This window comes from Talpa occidentalis, unplaced genomic scaffold (assembly GCF_014898055.3).
Source record: "Talpa occidentalis isolate TD23 unplaced genomic scaffold, MPIMG_talOcc4v2.1, whole genome shotgun sequence".
NCBI classification, from domain to species: Eukaryota; Metazoa; Chordata; class Mammalia; order Eulipotyphla; family Talpidae; genus Talpa; species Talpa occidentalis.
Window position 1 is genome coordinate 55,567,776 of NW_026555331.1, and position 18,853 is coordinate 55,586,628.

The 18,853-nt window shown below is 38.2% G+C and overlaps 1 protein-coding gene across 4 annotated transcripts in view; it reads left to right on the forward strand.

Moving 5' to 3' along the window:
* The first annotated feature begins 9,421 nt into the window (after positions 1-9,421).
* Positions 9,422-18,853, forward strand: part of MYBL1 (MYB proto-oncogene like 1) — a 34,883-nt gene continuing 25,451 nt past the window's right edge. For 2 of the 4 annotated variants that reach the window (XM_037505893.2, XM_054692218.1), the window contains exons 1-2: positions 9,422-9,814; positions 18,633-18,738. In XM_037505893.2, the coding sequence (XP_037361790.1) occupies positions 9,795-9,814; positions 18,633-18,738 (126 nt within the window). In that variant the 5' untranslated portion in view covers positions 9,422-9,794. The remainder of the gene's footprint in view (positions 9,815-18,632; positions 18,739-18,853) is intronic. The other 2 variants (XM_054692216.1, XM_054692217.1) reach the window with 2 other exon arrangements.

Below are 18,853 nucleotides of genomic sequence, written 5' to 3' on the forward strand. Positions count from 1 at the left end.
GTGCAGGAGAGTTCCTTTTTCTCCACAACCTCGCCAACATTTGTTGTTGCTAGTTTTTTTTAATATGTGCCATTCTCACTGGTGTAAGATGGTATCTCAATGTAGTTTTGACTTGCATTTCCCTGATTACAAGTGATGTTGAACATTTTTTCATACACCTGTTGGCCATTTTTTTATGAACTGTAATACTAGACACATGTTGTCTTCATTGTATTACTGGCTGACATTACTATATTAGTGAGGGTTCTGCAGAGAAAAAGAACCAAAAGGATAGGTGTGTAGGTGTGTGTGTGTACTGTATAAGGAACACACGATTATGAAAACTCAGATTGGAGAAGACTAGAGAATGAGAGATTAGCTAAAAGACTTGCTATAATTGGGTGAGAAATGAAAGCTTGAACTGATCCACTGGCAGTGGTGATGGAGCAGTGAAGAGGATAAGGGAGAGACAGTAAAAAAAGTTAATCCAGACTCTCAGGTGCTTACTTCATAGGCTGGATAATAGCACTACTAATTTGGGATAAAATTCAGAAGTAGGGCTTCCCCTTGTGGTGCAGGTGGTTGAGCGCAGCGCTGTGAAGCTGTCCACAGCCTCTGCAGTGCTGGTTCGATTCCAGCTAGCCGGCAAGGGTCCCACATGGCGCAGCAGACCTCTCCTGTCTCGCCTCACTGCTCCCCTCAGCAGTATATTTCATTAGTCTGCCTGTTCTGCTCTCCGCTCTGTCTGGTGAATCCTCTCACCCTCCCGTGGATCTGACCTATATCCCAGTTCTTGTACAAATAAATAAATAAATCTTTAAAAAGATGCAGAAGTAATTATAGGTTGATGGGTAAAAAGTGAGTTCCATTTTTGTACACTGACATGTAGGTATTTGGTGCTTCCAGATGGAGGAGAGATGGAGTTCAGGAGAGGCTCAGTTGAGATTGGAAGTAAAGATTTGTGAATCATACGGTATGACTGAAATCATAGGAATTGCCTAGGAGGAGAGTGTAGAGTGAGAAGAGAGTTAATTAGGGAATGCCAATATTTAAGAAGCAGGCAGAGCACAGATTTGCAAAGGAGCTGAGAGGTGGAAATCTGGAGGTGATGTCATAGAAAGCAAGGGGTGAAAATTTCAATTAAAAGTGAGTAATGGGGGCTCCCTGGTGGCGCAAGGGGTTGTTTTGGCACAATGAAGCCATTAGCAGCCACTGCAGCATGAGTTCGATCCCCAGCCAGGGAGCTAACTCACTTGGCACAGCAGACCTCTACTGACTCGCCCACTGCTCTTCTCAGCAATGTATTTCAGTGGATCTGCCTGTTCTGCTCCCCACTTTGTCTTTGGTGAATCCTCTCACCCCCCGCCACTCCCACGCTTCTGGACTATACCCCAGTTACTGGATGCATAAATAAAATAAATCTTCAGAGAAAAAAGTGAGGGCCTCCCCAGTGGTGCAGCAAGTTGAGCACTGCACTGTGAAGCTGTCCACAGCCTCTGCAGCATGGGTTCGATTCCTGGCTGGCCAGGGAGAAACCCACATGGCGTGGCAGACCTCTCCTGCCTTGCACACTGCTCCCCTCAGCAGTGTCTTTGGTCCTTCTTCCTGTTCTGCTCCCCGCTCTGTCTCTGGTGAATTCTCTCACCCTCCTGCGCCTCTGACCTGTACCCCAGTTCTCATATAAATAAATAAATCTTTAAAAAAATAAAGAAAAAAGTGAGTAATGGAGTCAAATGCTATATAGAAAGTTCAGGCAAAATACAGATTGGTTTCAGTGTCCATTGGATTTAGCAAGTTTTGGTGACTTTTGCCAACATATTCTACTCCTTGTATCGTACCAGAATGAAGTTCATAATAACTGACATGCAGTAAAAAAAATCAATTTAATGCCTTAGCAATAATGTGAAGGAAAATCAGAGATCTTTATAATAAAATCTCTCACAAGCACAATTAATCCAGGTGATACATTAAGACTTACTATGGACTCAATATCTACAAAAAAAATAGACAGGTATTGGTGGGCCATATTAATGTCTTAAAATCTTGACTGTGTTAGCTACAGTGATGAGATCTTCTAAATGGGAAAGCAGGGGGCCTCCCTTGTGGCGCAAGGGGTTAAGTTGCAGCACTATGAAGCTATCGACAGCCACCTCAGCATGAGTTGGATCCCCAACCAGGGAGCTAACCCACATGGCGCAGCAGACCTCTCCTGTCTCACCCACTGCTCCCCTCAGCAGTGTATTTCAGTCAATCTGCCTGATCTGTCCCCCACTCTGTTTCTGATGAATCTTCTCAACCCTGCCCGCCCCCCTGCACCTCTGGCCTATACCCCAGTTCTTGTATGCATAAGTAAATAAATCTTTTAAAAAAATAAAATGGGAAAACAGCTCTTGGTTCCAAGTCTGAACAGAACAAAGTATTCTTTTGGTTTACATAGTAGTTGCATTTCTATAAATATTAAGTGTATTTACAACAGTGCAAAAAACTCCCAATACTGTGTACTTGTGTTTATATGTAAAAAGCAGTCGGTTCTAGGCTTAAATAATCATAATCAGACTTTTCACTTATGTTACTGTCTGGTTAAATGTTGAATGGCACTTTGGATAATTTTTTTGTGTAAGACTGTCTCAAATATTTCAACACTTACATTCTTAGTCCCACCACACAAAATGCCATTATAAGCTTTCATAACCATAATTCTCCCCAAAAGTTTCCAATAGTGTTCTCTTTGGGTGTGCCTGAATATACTAGGCTAAAAGATGGGAGGCTGGAAAAAAAAGATTATTGTCCCTTAATAAAGTGAAGGTGATAAAATTCAAAGTAGAGACAGAAAGCTTATAATTGGAGATTCATATCCCGGCAGATACCATGTTTCCTACAGATGAGTTACAATCTTGCTTTAAAGATTTTGTGGTATATGCTGGTAAATTATTTCTCTTTTTTAATGCCCTGACTATCTTCTTTCCTAACTTGGAGGGCTAGCCTTCCATTTGAACTGGGCTCATTTGCTATAAATAAGGGTTAAAATTTGAAAACTCTGAAAGATCACTTTTTGAAGAGAAAGTACTCTACTTTTATTATTGCAGGCCAAAAATGTTAAACATTTCAGAAAAGGCATATTAATTTCTTATTACTGCAGGAACAAATGACCACAAATGTAGTGGATTACAAATTACCACAAATTTATCCTAAGGTCCTGGAGGGTAGAAGTCCAAGAAGGATCTCCCTGGGCTAAACTCAAGGTATCAGTAGGGATGTGTTCCTTTCTGGCGATTCTAGAGGACCATCCATTTTCTTGACTTATATTGCTACTAAAAGTGGCCTGTATTCCTTGGCTCGTGACCCCTTCCTCCATTTCAAATGAAATAGCATAGCATCCTCTAATCTCTCTGACTCTTTCCTGCTTCCCTTTCTGCTCTTAAATATCCTTGTGATAACTTTGGGTTCACCTGGATATCCTAACTATTCTCCCCATATCAAGATCCCTAATTTAATCACATCTGCGATGTCCTTTTTGCCATTAAGACAATATACTCACAAATTCTGAGGAATAAGCTATGGACACCTTTGGGAGGTCATTATTCTCTCTACCATGAAAGGGTAGAGCAGGGAATATATTGTTGAAACAGGATTACTTTATTTTTATTTTTATTTATTTTTTAATAGAGGCATGTTTTATTTATTTATTTATTTGTTCGTTTTGTTTATACATGCACTGGGTACAGTCAGAAGCGCGGGAGGGCGAGAGAATTCACCAGAGCCAGAGTGGGGAGCAGAGCAGGCAGAAGGACCGAAGTACACTGCTGAGGGGAGCAGCGGGCGGCAGGAGAGGTCTGCGCGCCATGTGGGACCCTCCTCAGGTGGCCGGTGAGCAGCCGGGGATAGAACCGGCGCCGCAGAGGCCGCGGGCAGCTTCGCAACCCAGCGCTCAACTGCTGCGCCACCGGGGAGGCCCGAAACAGGATTACTTTAAAACTTCATTTTCTGTTATAGACTTTTTTTTCTTGCAGTACAACCAGTCTTATTTTTACCCTTAAAAGCCAGCTAAGAATTCTATAGTTGCTTATGATAGGCGGTATGATTTCTAATTTCCACCAAATTTAAAATAACATCCTCAATTGTAGAGATTAGCATAATATATTGGTGGTGGGAGAGAGTGGTTGGAACAAATATTTAGGCATCTAAGACATAGTTCTAAATCTGATTTTTGTTTCCAGAGAAAATAATATATGGTTTCATTTCTGCCAAAACATTTATTTAGTATTATCAGTGTTGGAAAAGTTTTAGATACCTTTCTCTTCCTATTTTCTTCTATGATTTTCAACAATTTTTAGGGTTTAGCACAAACTCATTTAATTAAAAAATATTTATGGAGGAGCACAGGGGACTGAGGTGATGGTGCACGGGTGCACTGATGAAGGAAACTATGGGGACTACATCTGAGGGGGTAGGGGGAAGCAAATATTGTTTAAAAATGAACAATGATGTAAAACATTTTAAAAAAATTAAAAAACATGATTTGTTTTAAGAAAAGTCAAGTAATAGAAAAGTACATAGGATAAAAAGCTAAAGCCTATCCTGCATCCATCTCATTCATTTCTTCATATTAAAACACTATTAAACAGTTTGATGTGTCTTCCATAAATTTTCTAGAATATTAGACACCCACAAACACAAACACCTGTTTTTTTCACCATTGGAAAAAAAATTTTTTTTTGGAAAGCATAGTTGTTAGCTCATTTTATTCCATTTTTAGTACTTTTTTCTTACATTTTGTTAAATTTTGGACAATACATGATTTCTCCCTTCAGGTGTGGTCACCATAGTTCTCCCATCATCAATCATCAATAGTCTACCACCCTGTTTTGGAAATCATACTAATATCTTACTAATCATGTAGTTCTGTACTAGATCTTTTGCATTACACCCTACTACCTCTATATTACTTCTGTACTATGCTTACTGCTGAATGCCCATAGATATTAAGGGAGTAGAGTGAATGGGAGCTTGGGTTCTATCAATAATTCCAATCTTAGTTCTGCCACTGTATAGCCTTGAACAAGTTAATTTTTTGATGCCTGCTTTTTCTCATTTATGAAATGCCCAAAATGAATAGCACGTGCCTAACAGGGCCATTAGAATTATAGAAGTTGTGAATATTACCTATGATGAACTCATACAAAGAACCTAGAAAGTAATGTAATCACTATTTAATGGCATTACCTCAAAATTTTATGATTTATACAAGCTGTATAATTGTTTTCTGCTAATGAATCCTTTTAAAATAGTCTTAAAATATAAATGTTTACAAACTGGGTTCTCATGAAATATACTACTCTAAGTATCCAAGCTCATCTTTTTAGCTTGTATTTAATTATATATATATATATTTTTTTAGGCTCTCTGTATATTTTATTTATTTATTTTTTAAATAATAAATTTTATTTTTATACTCCCCCATACAATTGCAAATGCCCCATTCTGACCCCAATCCCTCCCCTCCCGGCCCCCACCCCCCAAAAAGTGTCTCTGGTTCATAGTTTTTTGTTGATTTTGATTTTCACTTTCTTATAGTTATTCATTTTCCTGGTCCCTTATTTAAGTTTTCTAGATTTCTGCTATGAGTGAGACCATCCGGTATTTTTCTTTTTCTTTTTGGCTTATTTCGCTGAGCATGATCCCTTCCAGCGCCATCCATGTTGCTGCAAATTGCATGTGTTTATCTTTTTTTGAATGCTGAGTAATATTCCATGGTATATATGTACCACATCTTCTTGATCCAGTCATCTATTTTTGGGCATTTGGGCTGTTTCCAAAGCTTAGCTATTGTAAATAGTGCTGCTATAAACATAGGGGTGCAGGTGTTCTTTGGAATTGATGTTTCTGTGTCCTTTGGGTAAATACCTAGGAGTGGAATTGCTGGATCATATGGAAGCTCTATGTTTAGTAGGTCCAGAAATCTCCACACAGCTCTCCATAGTGGTTGGACCAGTTTGCACTCCCATGTATTTAATTATATATTCTTAAGATAAAATTTGTCAACGGTTATGCACATATTTGTGGCTTTTGCTCAGTATTGCTTTTAACAGAAATACCAGTTTCAAAAATAACATCCAGGAATTATTTAAACCTTACTGGCAGGATTTAGAAAAATTTTGCTACCTTAGTCATAAAATGGTATTCCAAATCTGCTTTAGTGGGTACTTTTTGCATCTTTGTGAGTGTATTTATTGTATTTATTTGCCTTTTCCCCTTCAATCTATGGTTTTTCATTTACTGAGCATCTGGGGATATCATTATTCTAAAGACTAGGTATCAATAAATGAAATAGACAAAAATCCCTTTAGGGGAATGGTTGACTCAACTCTTAAAAAATACAGTTTTTTACAATTACCTTATGGTTTCACTCATTTGTGAAATAGAAATAACTGAAGAAAACAAATTGAAAAAAACACACAAAAAATAACTCTTAGGCTCTGTGAAAACTATGATGGTTACTAGAGGGGAGGGGAGAATATAGATGGGAGAATGGATAGTGTATTGGCACTGAAGGTTCCGTAGAGGGCAAGTGAACATGTGCACACATTGAGGTATTAAGTAGTGCTCCCCAAATTGGGGTTTTATAAATGACTGGCAAATACTTTTAAATTTCATTTCAAAAAAAGCTACAATTAAAAAAAAAAGGAATAATCTTTTAGGTACAATAGTAAATTAGCATAAGCTTTTCTAACTAACATAAGCAAACCTTTTTAGTATTTGGTCTTTGATTTCAGGAGGAGGAAAAGTAGTTGCAGCCATATGATGGATGAATAGGGGGCAACTTCCTGCTTGTTTATTTAATAATAATGAAGTTATTAAAACATTTAGAACAAGAAAGTAAATTAGTATATAATTTTCTATTATTTTAATAATAAAAATACAAATCTATCTGCCATGGAGTAGAAAAAACTTTACATGAGTTTTTTTTTTCCTTTTTTAAATTTTTAAAGATTTATTTTTATTTATTTATACAAGCACTGGGTACAGTCAGAAGCGCGGGAGGGTGAGAGAATTCACCAGAGCCAGAGCGGGAGCAGAGCAGGCAGAAGGACCGAAGCACACTGCTGAGGGGAGCAGCGGTCGGCAGGAGAGGTCTGCGCGCCATGTGGGACCCTCCTCTGGTGGCCTGGGAGCAGCCGGGGATGGAACTGGGCCTGCAGAGGCTGCGGGAAGCCTTGCAACCCAGCGCTCAACCGCTGCGCCACCGGGGGAGGCCCCGCATGAGTTCTTAAAGATAAAATATTTTTAAAATAAATTTTCAACATATTCCTAAATCCCATTTTGTCTTGGTATTCAGTTCTCTATATTTCAGTGGAAAAACTTGCAAAGGCTTAATAAACAATTCAAAACAGACTCTTGGAAGTTGAAAAGTAAATGTGTGAGAATGTTCCTTTAAGTGTCTTCAGTTTCTGGTAATTACAAATAAAGGCACTATTAACATTTATTTTCAAAATGGCTGTACCATGTATATTTCTATCAGCAATTTCTGGAAGTTGTATTTGGTCAGCATCTTCATCTTCACGAAGACTTATATAGTCAGTATTTTTTTCTCATTTTAATAGACGTGTTAATAGTGTTTCATTGTGGTATTAATTTGCACTTCTCTAATGATTAATGATGTGGAGCATCTTTTCATGAGACCTATTTGCCATTTGTATATTTCTTGGAGAAGATTCTGTTCTAATCTTTTGTCTAGTTTTTAATTTTTTTTTACTCATTATGAGAGTACTTTATATACTCTGGATAAATATTATTTTGTTTAATGTTTGACCAAAAAAATCCAACTCTCAGGTTATGATACATATGCGTATGTGTATTAAATGACTCAAGCCACTTCAATTCCATTGTGTCTTTTTATAAATGATTTAAATGTATTTGCAATGTTGTATTCTCTGAGGAATTACGTTTTCCTCTATCAGTAATATAAAGGGGTTTACAACCAAAATCTAAAATACCAGCCGTCAAGCTCTAAAAAGATATTCTGTATAAAATTGGTTCTAACCTACAGTATAGCAGAAGCTCTGCTTTCTCTTAGGATACAAATAAGCGAAATAATGTGTGACACAGGAATAAATTTTAAGTCTTCGCATGGCATTACTTTTCAAATTAGGTTGAAAAACAAAACAGCTCCAAACCAGCCACACACTAAGGAATGATTTAAAATAGCTGTTTTACCTTCCCAGAACCCATAAAAGGAACTATAACAAGACAGATGTTTTTAAGTTTTGCAAGCACTGCATGCAAGCTCCTCTTATTTCACTTTTGCACCTGCATCCCTGATTTGCAAAATTTGATGCGTAAAATTTCAAAATAGCAAAATGTAAGTTTGTTGCATTAACACGTGGTTGGTTCAGGGCTCTATGCAGTAGAGCATATTACCCTGCAAACTGGGATTCTTACATAGCTGATCATTACTGCAGTTAACTGACCTGAATGCACTTGAACTGAGCAGTTAGAAACCCCTAGGGGAGGTGAAACTGCTAGGAGCCCTCGTCCCTCTCTCCTGCGAAGGGAGGTCCCCTCCTATGGCTGACTACCGTATTCATTGATGTGCCCGAATTTCCGAGCTGTCTGCCTGCAGTTCTCCGATCAGTGCGCCTCTGCCGCGCGCATCAGTTTTCTGCGGTGGAGAGGGGTGGGAGTGTATTTGAAGACCAGCTACAGACCTGGATTATTTCTCTTTTCCGTTCCCTACACATCTCCAGCTAAAAACTTTTTTCACCTGTTAACGCTCCTGCAAATTCTGATACTCAGTTTCCTGCCAGCGTCTTCATAGCTCCAGTAAGTAAGGTGTCTCTGCAAACACAGCTCCTATTTTTGCCTAAACAATAATGGCCGCGCAAACCTTAAGGTTAATTTGTCCCAAGCCCGAGGACCGCGCCTTCCCACAAGGGAGGCGGGACACCTCCGAGGAGAGAGGAGCTGCAGTGGGCGAGAAGCCTCTAAGGCCGGACCCTGCTGGGCCGCCCAACCGCCCGGGCGCCGTCCGCGCACCCGGGAAAGTCTGTGCTCCCGCCGCCACTTCCGGGTCCGCCTCTCGGCGAGCGTTGGAACTCGCTTTCCCAGGAGGCCCCGCGGGGTCCCCGGCGCCTCGACCCCTTGCTGTGCGGCGCTCAGCACGCTCCGGGTCCTGTCACAACTAGACCCGCAAACGCGGCGTCGGCCCCGCCCACTGCTCCCAGCTCCTTCCCCGACTCCCGCGAGTTCCAGTCCCAGCTTCCAGCTCCCCAGCCCCGCCCTCAGTCCCGCGCGCTCTCCCCGCCCCGCCCACGTCCCCTCGCGTGCGGCCGCCGCAGCCAATGAGGTTCGGGGCCGCGTGCGCAGATTCAAACGGCGGCTCCTGAGGGAGGCTGGGCGCGAGATTCGGCGGTGCGGACAAAACCCTGCAGGAGGCTGCGAGCCCTGCAGAGCTGCTCGCTGCGGAGAGAGGGCGGGGGTCGGCTCCCGGGGCAGAGCCGCTCAGGGCCGGCAGCAGAGGGGCTGAGAAGAGGCGGGAGGGGTCGGCGGCGGGCGGGAGCGCGCCTCCTGACATGTTGGGGGCGTCTCTGACCCGGCCAGGCCAGGGCTAGTGGCGGCGCTCCGGGCCGGGGGCGGGTCGCGGTCCGCCCCTCAGTCCCTCCGTCCGGCCCTACCGGGGACGTGCGTTCCGCGCTCGGCCGCCTGGCAGAGGGAGCTTGGGGAGCGGCGGGAGGGTTGGGGAGAAGGAGCTTTCGCCTGAGGCTGGAGGAGGCTGAACTGCGTCCCCGCCCAGCCCGCGCCTATGCGGTACTGGAAGGATGGCGAAGAGGTCGCGCAGGTGGGTGTGACATCCCTTTCGCCCAGGCCTGTCGGCGCTCTCTCGACTCAGATTCTCTTTCCCTCCCGCCGCTTCCCCAGCAGGCCCTCCCCAGCTGGGGCTGAGGTTTCCCCTCCCGCTGCTCCACAGCAGCTTCGGCCGGTGTGGCCGGAGCGCAGCCGGGAAGTGGGGCGAGCTGGGGACCCGTGTTTAAGACGCAGAAAGTGAGTAACATGCCCAGGTTGCTTTTTTGAGGGGGTTCTCCCCACAGCGCTCGTCCAGACGCTCAGTCTCTACTAGCTACTTCCTGGTGGGAGGTTTCTTGCCAGGTAACCTTGCTGTGAGATTTCAGGGAATGCGCTCTACGGATGGGAGTGATGGTGGCCTGCCTGGGCGACTGGAAAATATTTCGTGTTCAGGGAGGGACTCTTATTTTCTAAGTTACTGTACCAGTTAAAATAAGAGCTCTGTGATGAACTTGGGCGTGACCCCCCCACACCCCTACACCCCCCCCCCTCCTTCCTCCGCCAACTTGCCACCTGGAAAGGTATGGAAAATAATTGAGAGAGGAACTTTTTGATGTTTTCTGTAATTACCGTAACCCTGGGCTCAGCTTTATGTATATGTTTTAAAATATCTTCTACTGGGACGATGTCACACTGTTGCTACCTACCAGTAGTTTGATCCTAAAATAAAACATTGTACTTCATTCACTTACTATTCTGAGTGTCCGTGATTGGCTCTGACTGTATCTAAATATTGCAGAGATAGGGCACTTCCTCCCCACCCCCCAACGTGCGAGGATGATTCGTGTGTCTAATTTATTAATCGCTTTAGTAACTGCTCTTAATGTGTATTAACATCTAGATGATTAGGGTATCTCTTTAATTGTCAATATTGTAAGAAACCTGAAAAGATGTTTGATGGATGTTCCAAATGGTTTTATCTAGATCAGCAGGCTCAAAATCTTAATTGGAGGTTGAAATTTAGTACTTGATTCATTCATTGCAGATTTCTGTTAAAAATTGGCAGTAACTATTCATAGTATTTGATGTCTTATTTATTAAATATCTGCTGTTTGTAAGATATTTTTGCAGAAAACAATATAATTAAGCCTCTGTTCATTATTTTGTGGCAACTACAATATAGGGCAGATTTTTGAGGTGGAACAAATGTATACACACACATCAATCCACCTCTCTAGAAGAGTTTTTAACTTTAGCACTATTGCTATTTTGGATCAGGTAATTCTTTGTAGTGGGAGACTGACATGTGCTATGGAGGACTTGTAGCAACGTCGCTGGCCAGTAGATGCTAACACTATGCTACCTGCATATGACAATTAAAAATGTCTCTAGATACTGTCAAATATCAATTGGGGAGCAAAATCACCGAGGTGAGGATCACTGTTCTCAACCATCAAGAACCCAAGACTCAATTTTCAGGAAAGGTAGATGTTAAAAGCTAGTGTAGTTCTAATTGCTGAGGCTTTTTCTGTAGAATTTTTGAATACACAAAATTTAAAAAATGTCTTCATTAAGCAAGGTGAGAAGTAAATCTATCAATTCAATAACAGATTCATTTATAGTCAATGTGGGGCATGATCTATTTATAAACATTGATGTTAATCTTAAAACAGTTTCTTGGCTAATGCTGTCATCAGCATTTAGTTATGGTTAGACATGGATGTTTGAATATCAGAACCTTATCTTCTCCAAATGGTTTCCTGTCTTTCCATTTCATAATTTGTGTATGCTACATAGTAATAGACTAAGAAGAAGAAATTATTTAATGATGAATTTGCTTGTATAAGTTATTTTCTTTTATTGACATTACTGTGAGCTTTGAGATCTAAGCACTAATTATACTGTTGACCTATTCTTCGTCAGCTATGTAAGTTAATTAAACTGTGTATTATAGAAGGATTTAGAGCCACAGGTCTGGAGTAACTAAACATGGTGGGGTGAAGCTAGAGAATGTAGTGAAAAATCATCTCTGAATGCTATATTTCCTAGGGTCTTCATTCTTGAATGTGTTTCATACTCTGTTAATATTTGTTGTGTAGGTAAATATGACTTATTGCTCTTAGAAGATAATAGAATATGAAATGTTTTGAAGAGGGAAGTATTTTTTGGGCTAAGTCTAGTTTCATATCTTTTGTCTAAATATCAATAATAAATATGAGCCTAATTATAGTTCAAAGAAAAGGGAAATAAATCAATTTAAGAACACTATACAACCATTTAAGTATTTGCGTGAAAACCAGTCTGCTGTAGAAGAGTTTTGCATAAGACCACAGGCATAAATCCTGTACTATTTCTATATTATCTGAAAAGTGAAAAACTGTTAGCTCAGGTATGACACAGCTGATAAATGTTAACTCTTCAGATCTTAAGATAACTGTAGTATCTCTGATCTAGAATTATATAAATAAAAGTCTCATTTAAGATTGTGATTTTAAATAGTTTTAGATCTCACTGGGGGTTATGGTGAAATAACTTTCAGGCAATACTAAAATTGGTGTATCTGTCATTAACATGTATTTGATTTTTAAGCATATTTATGTATCAAGTAGTAAAGATAGTTTTCAAAAGTCCTACCCTTATTTATAAACTTTATAAATGACATTTAGAAATTAGGAAAGTTATCTTAGTAGTAAAAGATTTAGGTATTCACACGTTGAGATAACCTGTGACTGTAGTTTTTACTACAGATAAAAACCAGTTTTTTTAATTAGAAGATCTTTTTCAGTAGTGTGTGTGTGTGTGTGTGTATCGGAGGCAATTTTAGTATGTTGTTTAAAAAAATGGGTGTTATAGATAAAAGAATACTGAAATGTGAAAAGTTATTTTTTAATCAGTTTTGTCATTAGGGATTTTTTTTGAGAAAGCAAGAAAACTTTATATTTCAGCTTTCTCTCTGTTTTGGACCCTTTTGTAATCGGTCATCTTTTCTCATTTAAAAGTATACGCACACTAATGGAATAAAAGATATGTCCTTGCATTGTTTTTATTTATAGGTAGTTATGTAGAACTCCCTTCAGTATTTTTATCAGTATTGGCTATGTATAATGGTTTTTAAAAAAGTCGAATTTGTTCTAATATAATAATGCTAGTTTGCAGTCCAGAATAGGAAACAAAATTGTCATGTATGCAGTACATCATATTAACCACTGGGCGGCCTGATTTCACTTTATTAAATCAACTTGGGAAATTTCACCTTTGAATTCAGTTGGACTTAAAATGCCCGTTACCCTGTCAAGACAGTTTAATGAAGGTGTATTTTTTTATTATGATAAAAGTTTTAGAATTTATGGGTTTATGATTTAAAATGTGATCAAATTGAATTGATTTTATTAAGGCAAGTTTTATGGAACTACTGATATTTCTCTCATTTCAATCTGGTAGTTTCTTTTCAAATAAAAATAAATTAAAAAAATTCTCAAATTCTTACTGTGACTACATTTAACTCCTTTTAGGTGGTATTACTGGTGTCCTAAAACTGAACTTTACCCCACTGTCTTAATGTTGTCAACTGTGAATAGTTTGCATATTATTTCACAGGAAAAGTTATGACTGTCACTTCCTATTTAGCTTACACCCCAGAGCAAAGTTTCTTAGCCATTTTCCTGGCCTGATGAGTCATAAAATTTGTGTGTGTGCACTTATTTTGCTGTTTCATATTCACTCTAATCACTTTTTTCAATCATAATCTACAAAAATCTATTTGAATATAATACTTAGGTTAATATTAGGAAATCGTAGAATAAATATCTTACTTTGACTTAAAAGATTAGATTGGCTGAATGATTATGGAAACCGTATAATGACTTCAGATTTAGAGACCAAATACAACTTGTTTTTTTTTTTATAGAGGCATGTTTTTATTTATTTTTGTTTTGTTTGTTTTATACATGCACTGGGTACAGTCAGAAGCACGGGAGGGTGAGAGAATTCACCAGAGCCAGAGCGGGGAGCAGAGCAGGCAGAAGGACCGAAGTACACTGCTGAGGGGAGCAGCAGGAGGCAGGAGGGGTCTGCATGCCATGTGGGACCCTCTTCCGGTGCAGCTGGGGATTGAACCGGCGCTGCAGAGGCCGCGGGCAGCTTCGCAACCCAGCGCTCAACTGCTGCGCCACCGGGGAGGCCCTACAACTTCTGTTTTTGCTTTGTGATTGGAGAAATAATTTGACCTAGTTTTGCTTTCTTCCAGATTAGTAACCCTAGGCTAGAAGTGGTTTATTTATCTAGAGGTCAGGAAGTTGATTTTACAAAACTAATACATATTACTAGCATTGGTTACTATAATACAGAAGTATTGTAGTCTCATTAAGTAATGAGACTTTTTCATTGTGAAATGATTAAAGTGGAATAGTGCTGATCTTTCTTTTGAGGTTTTATCCTTTTCCTTTTTTCTGGGCAAATTATAGGTAATTGGCGAATGTCGTAGCTAGTGATACTGATCATTTTGTAGGCTCTTTTTCTGCCATGCTTATTTAAAAGTTACATCATCTTTTCAATAAACAAATATTGTAATTTGATGCTAAAACTAAGTAGTAGTTAGCTGGATAAATTCTAGGAAATTCCCAGTGGTAGAGAGATTATTCTAAGAATTCTACTTTACTATACCCTTACATTTACTCACTCAAAAAACCCAGCTTTCTGAACATTGACTGGACTGTATCACTCTAAAACTGATGACTACTGATGCAAACAGAGAGTGACACCTCATGTAGAAATAGAAATTTCTCACAAATCAAGTATGTGGTTAAGGCAGGTTTTAAAGTTAAAATTAACAAGTTTTCAAGAAATTTACACCTTGGAAACTAGTCTTTTGACCAAAGTAACAGTTTTACATTTCTTTCCTTAAAATATTTTGATGAGAACCTTAAGGAGAATTTCATACATATTAGATGTGATATAGATATTTTTCTGAGAACTCTACATAGCCAAGTCCCAAAATTCAAATTGTTTTGATCTCTAAATAACCTAATTTTTAAAGTAGTCTTAAATGTGCTGTTGTGGAAGCTGTTGGGAACTGAAGGGAAGGAAGAAAAGGAGGGGGCCTGTGAAAAGCACAACTGAAGAATCTTTGGGAAGTAGGAAGTGGATGTAGGAAGTGGTAGGGATACTAGGAAAGGTAAGGTAATATTAGGAGGCATCCCACAGAACCCCTCTCTGCTAAATATTGTTTCAGCAGGTGTTGCTTCTTATTCTACCACTTCTTTTGTTTTTGGATTTTGAAGTCCCTTTCTTAACAAATGGGAATACTTTTCACCTCTTCCTAGATGTCTTTTCATTTGCTAAAAAATTTTCATTCACTTGAGATCAACTTTAGTGAGAGAAGTGGAAGTTTTGATTGGGTTGCAAGGGAGTGAGGTAATTGGAAAGCAGTAGATATTTTAGTGACAGGTACAGTTCTTGGTTCTGAAAGATGAACATTTTAGACTTGGTCTTTGTAGTTCTGTCTGAGCTTACTGTTTGGTTAGAAAGGTTGGCAAGGGTGATAAACATTAAGAAGAAATGGTAGATGCCACGAGTTACATACAAATTGGACAGCAAACTTCAGAATGGTGTTTATTTGATTTTAGTAACATTCTTAGAAATTTGTGAAGTCAATGGATCTCCAGTTTATCAGTTTAATCTTGGCTAATTAGGTGATATTTCTGATGGCTGAAGATGACTATAAATAATAAAAATAATTTTCTTTAAATTTTTTTTTTGGGCAGGGAGAGCTTAACAAAACAAGCATATGGAAGTAGGACTGGCATATTGTAACAAGTAGAGATTGGTTTTAAGGAGAGAACTTTGCAATACTGAAGTTATGGAACTAAAGCAGTTAGATAAATATCATAGGTAGGGAAAGGGGATCTTGATGTCTTTTTCACTCTGTCAGGAAGAATTTTGGTTCTCTGGAATGACAAATGAAGGGAAATTAGAAATTTCTGCAAAAGTTGACAGTATATATTAAATCTAGGCCTTTATTTTTTAGTTTTGTAAAATTAAAACTATGTTATTATTAGGAAGTGTGCCCATAATATATATATTTACATATATTACATTATAGTCAAAGAAATCATACTTCTGTTGTTTGAAACCAGAGTGAATTTTTGGAAAAGAGTTGAGTCTATTAAAACAAACTGATTTTTAATATTGTTAGGCATTCAGTCTGTGCACATAATGCTAATATTATGTGTATACATACTCACTAGATTTTGAAGACTACTAAGAAAAAAGTACTTTTTTTCTATGAAGTACTTTTTAAATGTTTTTCTCATTTAGTTTTACCCTTAAAGCAATACAATAAGGTAGGTGGTATTCTCATTTTATAAACAGGTAAACCAAGACCCTGAAAAGTTGGTACATGCAGAGATACAAAGTGAGTGAAGTTAGAACTAGGACATAGCTCTGATTTCAAAATGTACTTCGATTTTTCTTTAGTATCTTCTAGCATGGTAGCCTCTTCCTTGTTTTTCTAGTGTTTGTAGTACAGTGGTTAAGCAGTGGGTTTTGGAGTTCAGTCATGCTATATTTAGGTATCATTGTGAGCAAGAAATTACTTTCTAAGACAAAATTTCCTTTTCTCCAAAATGGGAATACTGTTGCTCTCCTCTGATGATCTGGGGATTTTAAAAGAGAAATTTCAAAGGCTCCCACACTATATAATCCTTGAAAGTTTAAATAAATATTAGCTTATGATATTTTTAGATACTCATATCTGTAATTCTCTACTCAAAATACTTTAATTTATCACTAGAGGATGTCATACTTATGGCTTCTGTTCTTGGTATGCCAGTGATTGATGAAACTGTGTATCTATTCTAGACCTCAGTTGCTTTCTAGATCTATGTTCAATAGGAGAGTCAGTACACATGACCATTAAATTCTTGAAATGTGACTAATCTGAATTGTAACTATAAATATACATTAGATTTTGAAGACTTTACTAAGATAAAAGGAAAGTGAAATATTTGATGATTATGTTGATTATATGCTAAAATGATAATTTTTAATATATTGCGTTAAAACAATATTATTAAAATTACCTTTTCCTGTTTCTATTTTTTATGTGACCTAGGAAATTACATGTATTGCTTGTTACTATGTGTCTATTGGACATTGCTTTTTTAGAATATCTAGATATATTTTTCTCAATATTTAAATATATGTCTCAAGTGCCTTGAAATCAGCTATTCCAAAACTATTCTCCCCATTTGCTCCTTCTTTCCAATGTTGTTTCTCCCTCTGTTCCTTATTTGAGGGAAGAGCTTTATTTAAGCTCCCCAAACCAGAAATTTTGGCATCATCTGTGATTCCTCCTCCCTTGTCTTATATCTTTTGGTTTCTTTTTAATATCTCCCAGTTTCATATTCTTTCCATTGCTGTTACCCTTATCTTAGTCCACTTGTTCTTTCATGGTTTCTTGTATTTTATTACACTTAGAGCTCTTCCAGTCAAGGATGTAAAACATAGAATTCTACCCCATTTTCTTAGTAGTAGTATGGTTTAATATTAAAAAATGAAAATATTGGTTTCATCTGAATTTTTTAAAAATAGTACTCAAGCTTTATTTACTTTTTAAAGATTTATTTATTTATACAAGAGCTGGGGTACAGGCCAGAGGCACGGGAGGGTGAGAGGATTCACCAGAAACAGAGCAGGGAGCAGAACAGGCAGAAGAACTGAAAGCATTGCTGAGGGGAGCAGCAGGTGAGACAGGAGAGGTCTGCCATGCCATGTGGGTATCTCCCTGGCTGGCCGGAAATTGAACCCGTGCTGCAGAGCCTGCGGACAGCTTCACAGTGCTGTGTTCAACCTGCTGCGCCACCGGGGAGGGCCTCAAGCTTTATTTTTAAAAATATCTACTCAGTATCTCAACACCATTTATTAAAAAGTCCATCCAAAGATTTGCTATTTACTACAATAATTTACCAAATTCTGATATGAAATTTTTTATCTCTGAATGAATTCTGTTCCATTGATCTGTTTTCTGTTCAGGTGCCAGTACCATTCTGTTTTATTAATTTTTTCCCCTGCAGTGTATTTTGATATTGGGTAATGCTAATTCTATTTTTCTTTTAAATTTTCTGGCTATTATTGCTGTTTATTTTTTCTTTTTTCATCTGAGTTCTGTTATCTTATTCACTCTGAACTTAGTATTTTTATTCATTTAATTTTAATTTATAAATTAATAGATAACCTTTAATAATTATTTTCCTAACCATAGATCTGGTCTGAATGTTTTTCCATTTAAGTGTTTCTACCTTAATACTATTTTGCTGCTTACTATACCTTAATCTTGTGTGTTCAGATTATTTCTACATATTTTAACCTTTTTTTATAGTATTGTTTATGAATCATTTCTTCTGTCTCTTACCTGACTATATATTGTACTTATACAATATAAATTGTATAAGTATAAAGGCCCTAATAAATTCTTATTGGGTTATTGTGAACAAGTACTAAGTGGTCTTCCTTTGTCCATTTCTCCATATTACTTGCCAGTGGTTGTTTTTAAAAACACAAGATGCTTTGTCTTTTACTCCCTTAGTTAAATAATTGTTGTTGTTTTTAATTCTCTTAACTCTTTATGATAAAGGTCAAAGAATAAATGCCAAAGTCCTTAGTGTGGTATAAAAGTTATCACTTGGTCCCTGGTGGCATATTTAGCCTCATCTTTCTGAGTGAGAACAGCTCTCCATAGTATGACTTAATTATTTTATGTTTTGAATAATCTCATTGAATATATCTTTAAGTCTGAGTGACTTCTTCACTTGTTTTATGATTAAATTCACAAATTTAAATAAGATTCTTGATTTCACAATTATGTTTTTTTTAAGTGAGGATGAGGATGATGACCTTCAATATGCTGATCATGATTATGAAGTACCACAACAAAAAGGACTGAAGAAACTCTGGAATAGAGTAAAGTGGACAAGAGATGAGGTAATCATTTGATAAGATGTACTAATTCACACTTCTATTTATTGACTAAGAACATTATAAATAAGAAAGATAATTTAAAAACAAAACATGAGAACAAGTAATCCATCAAATGACT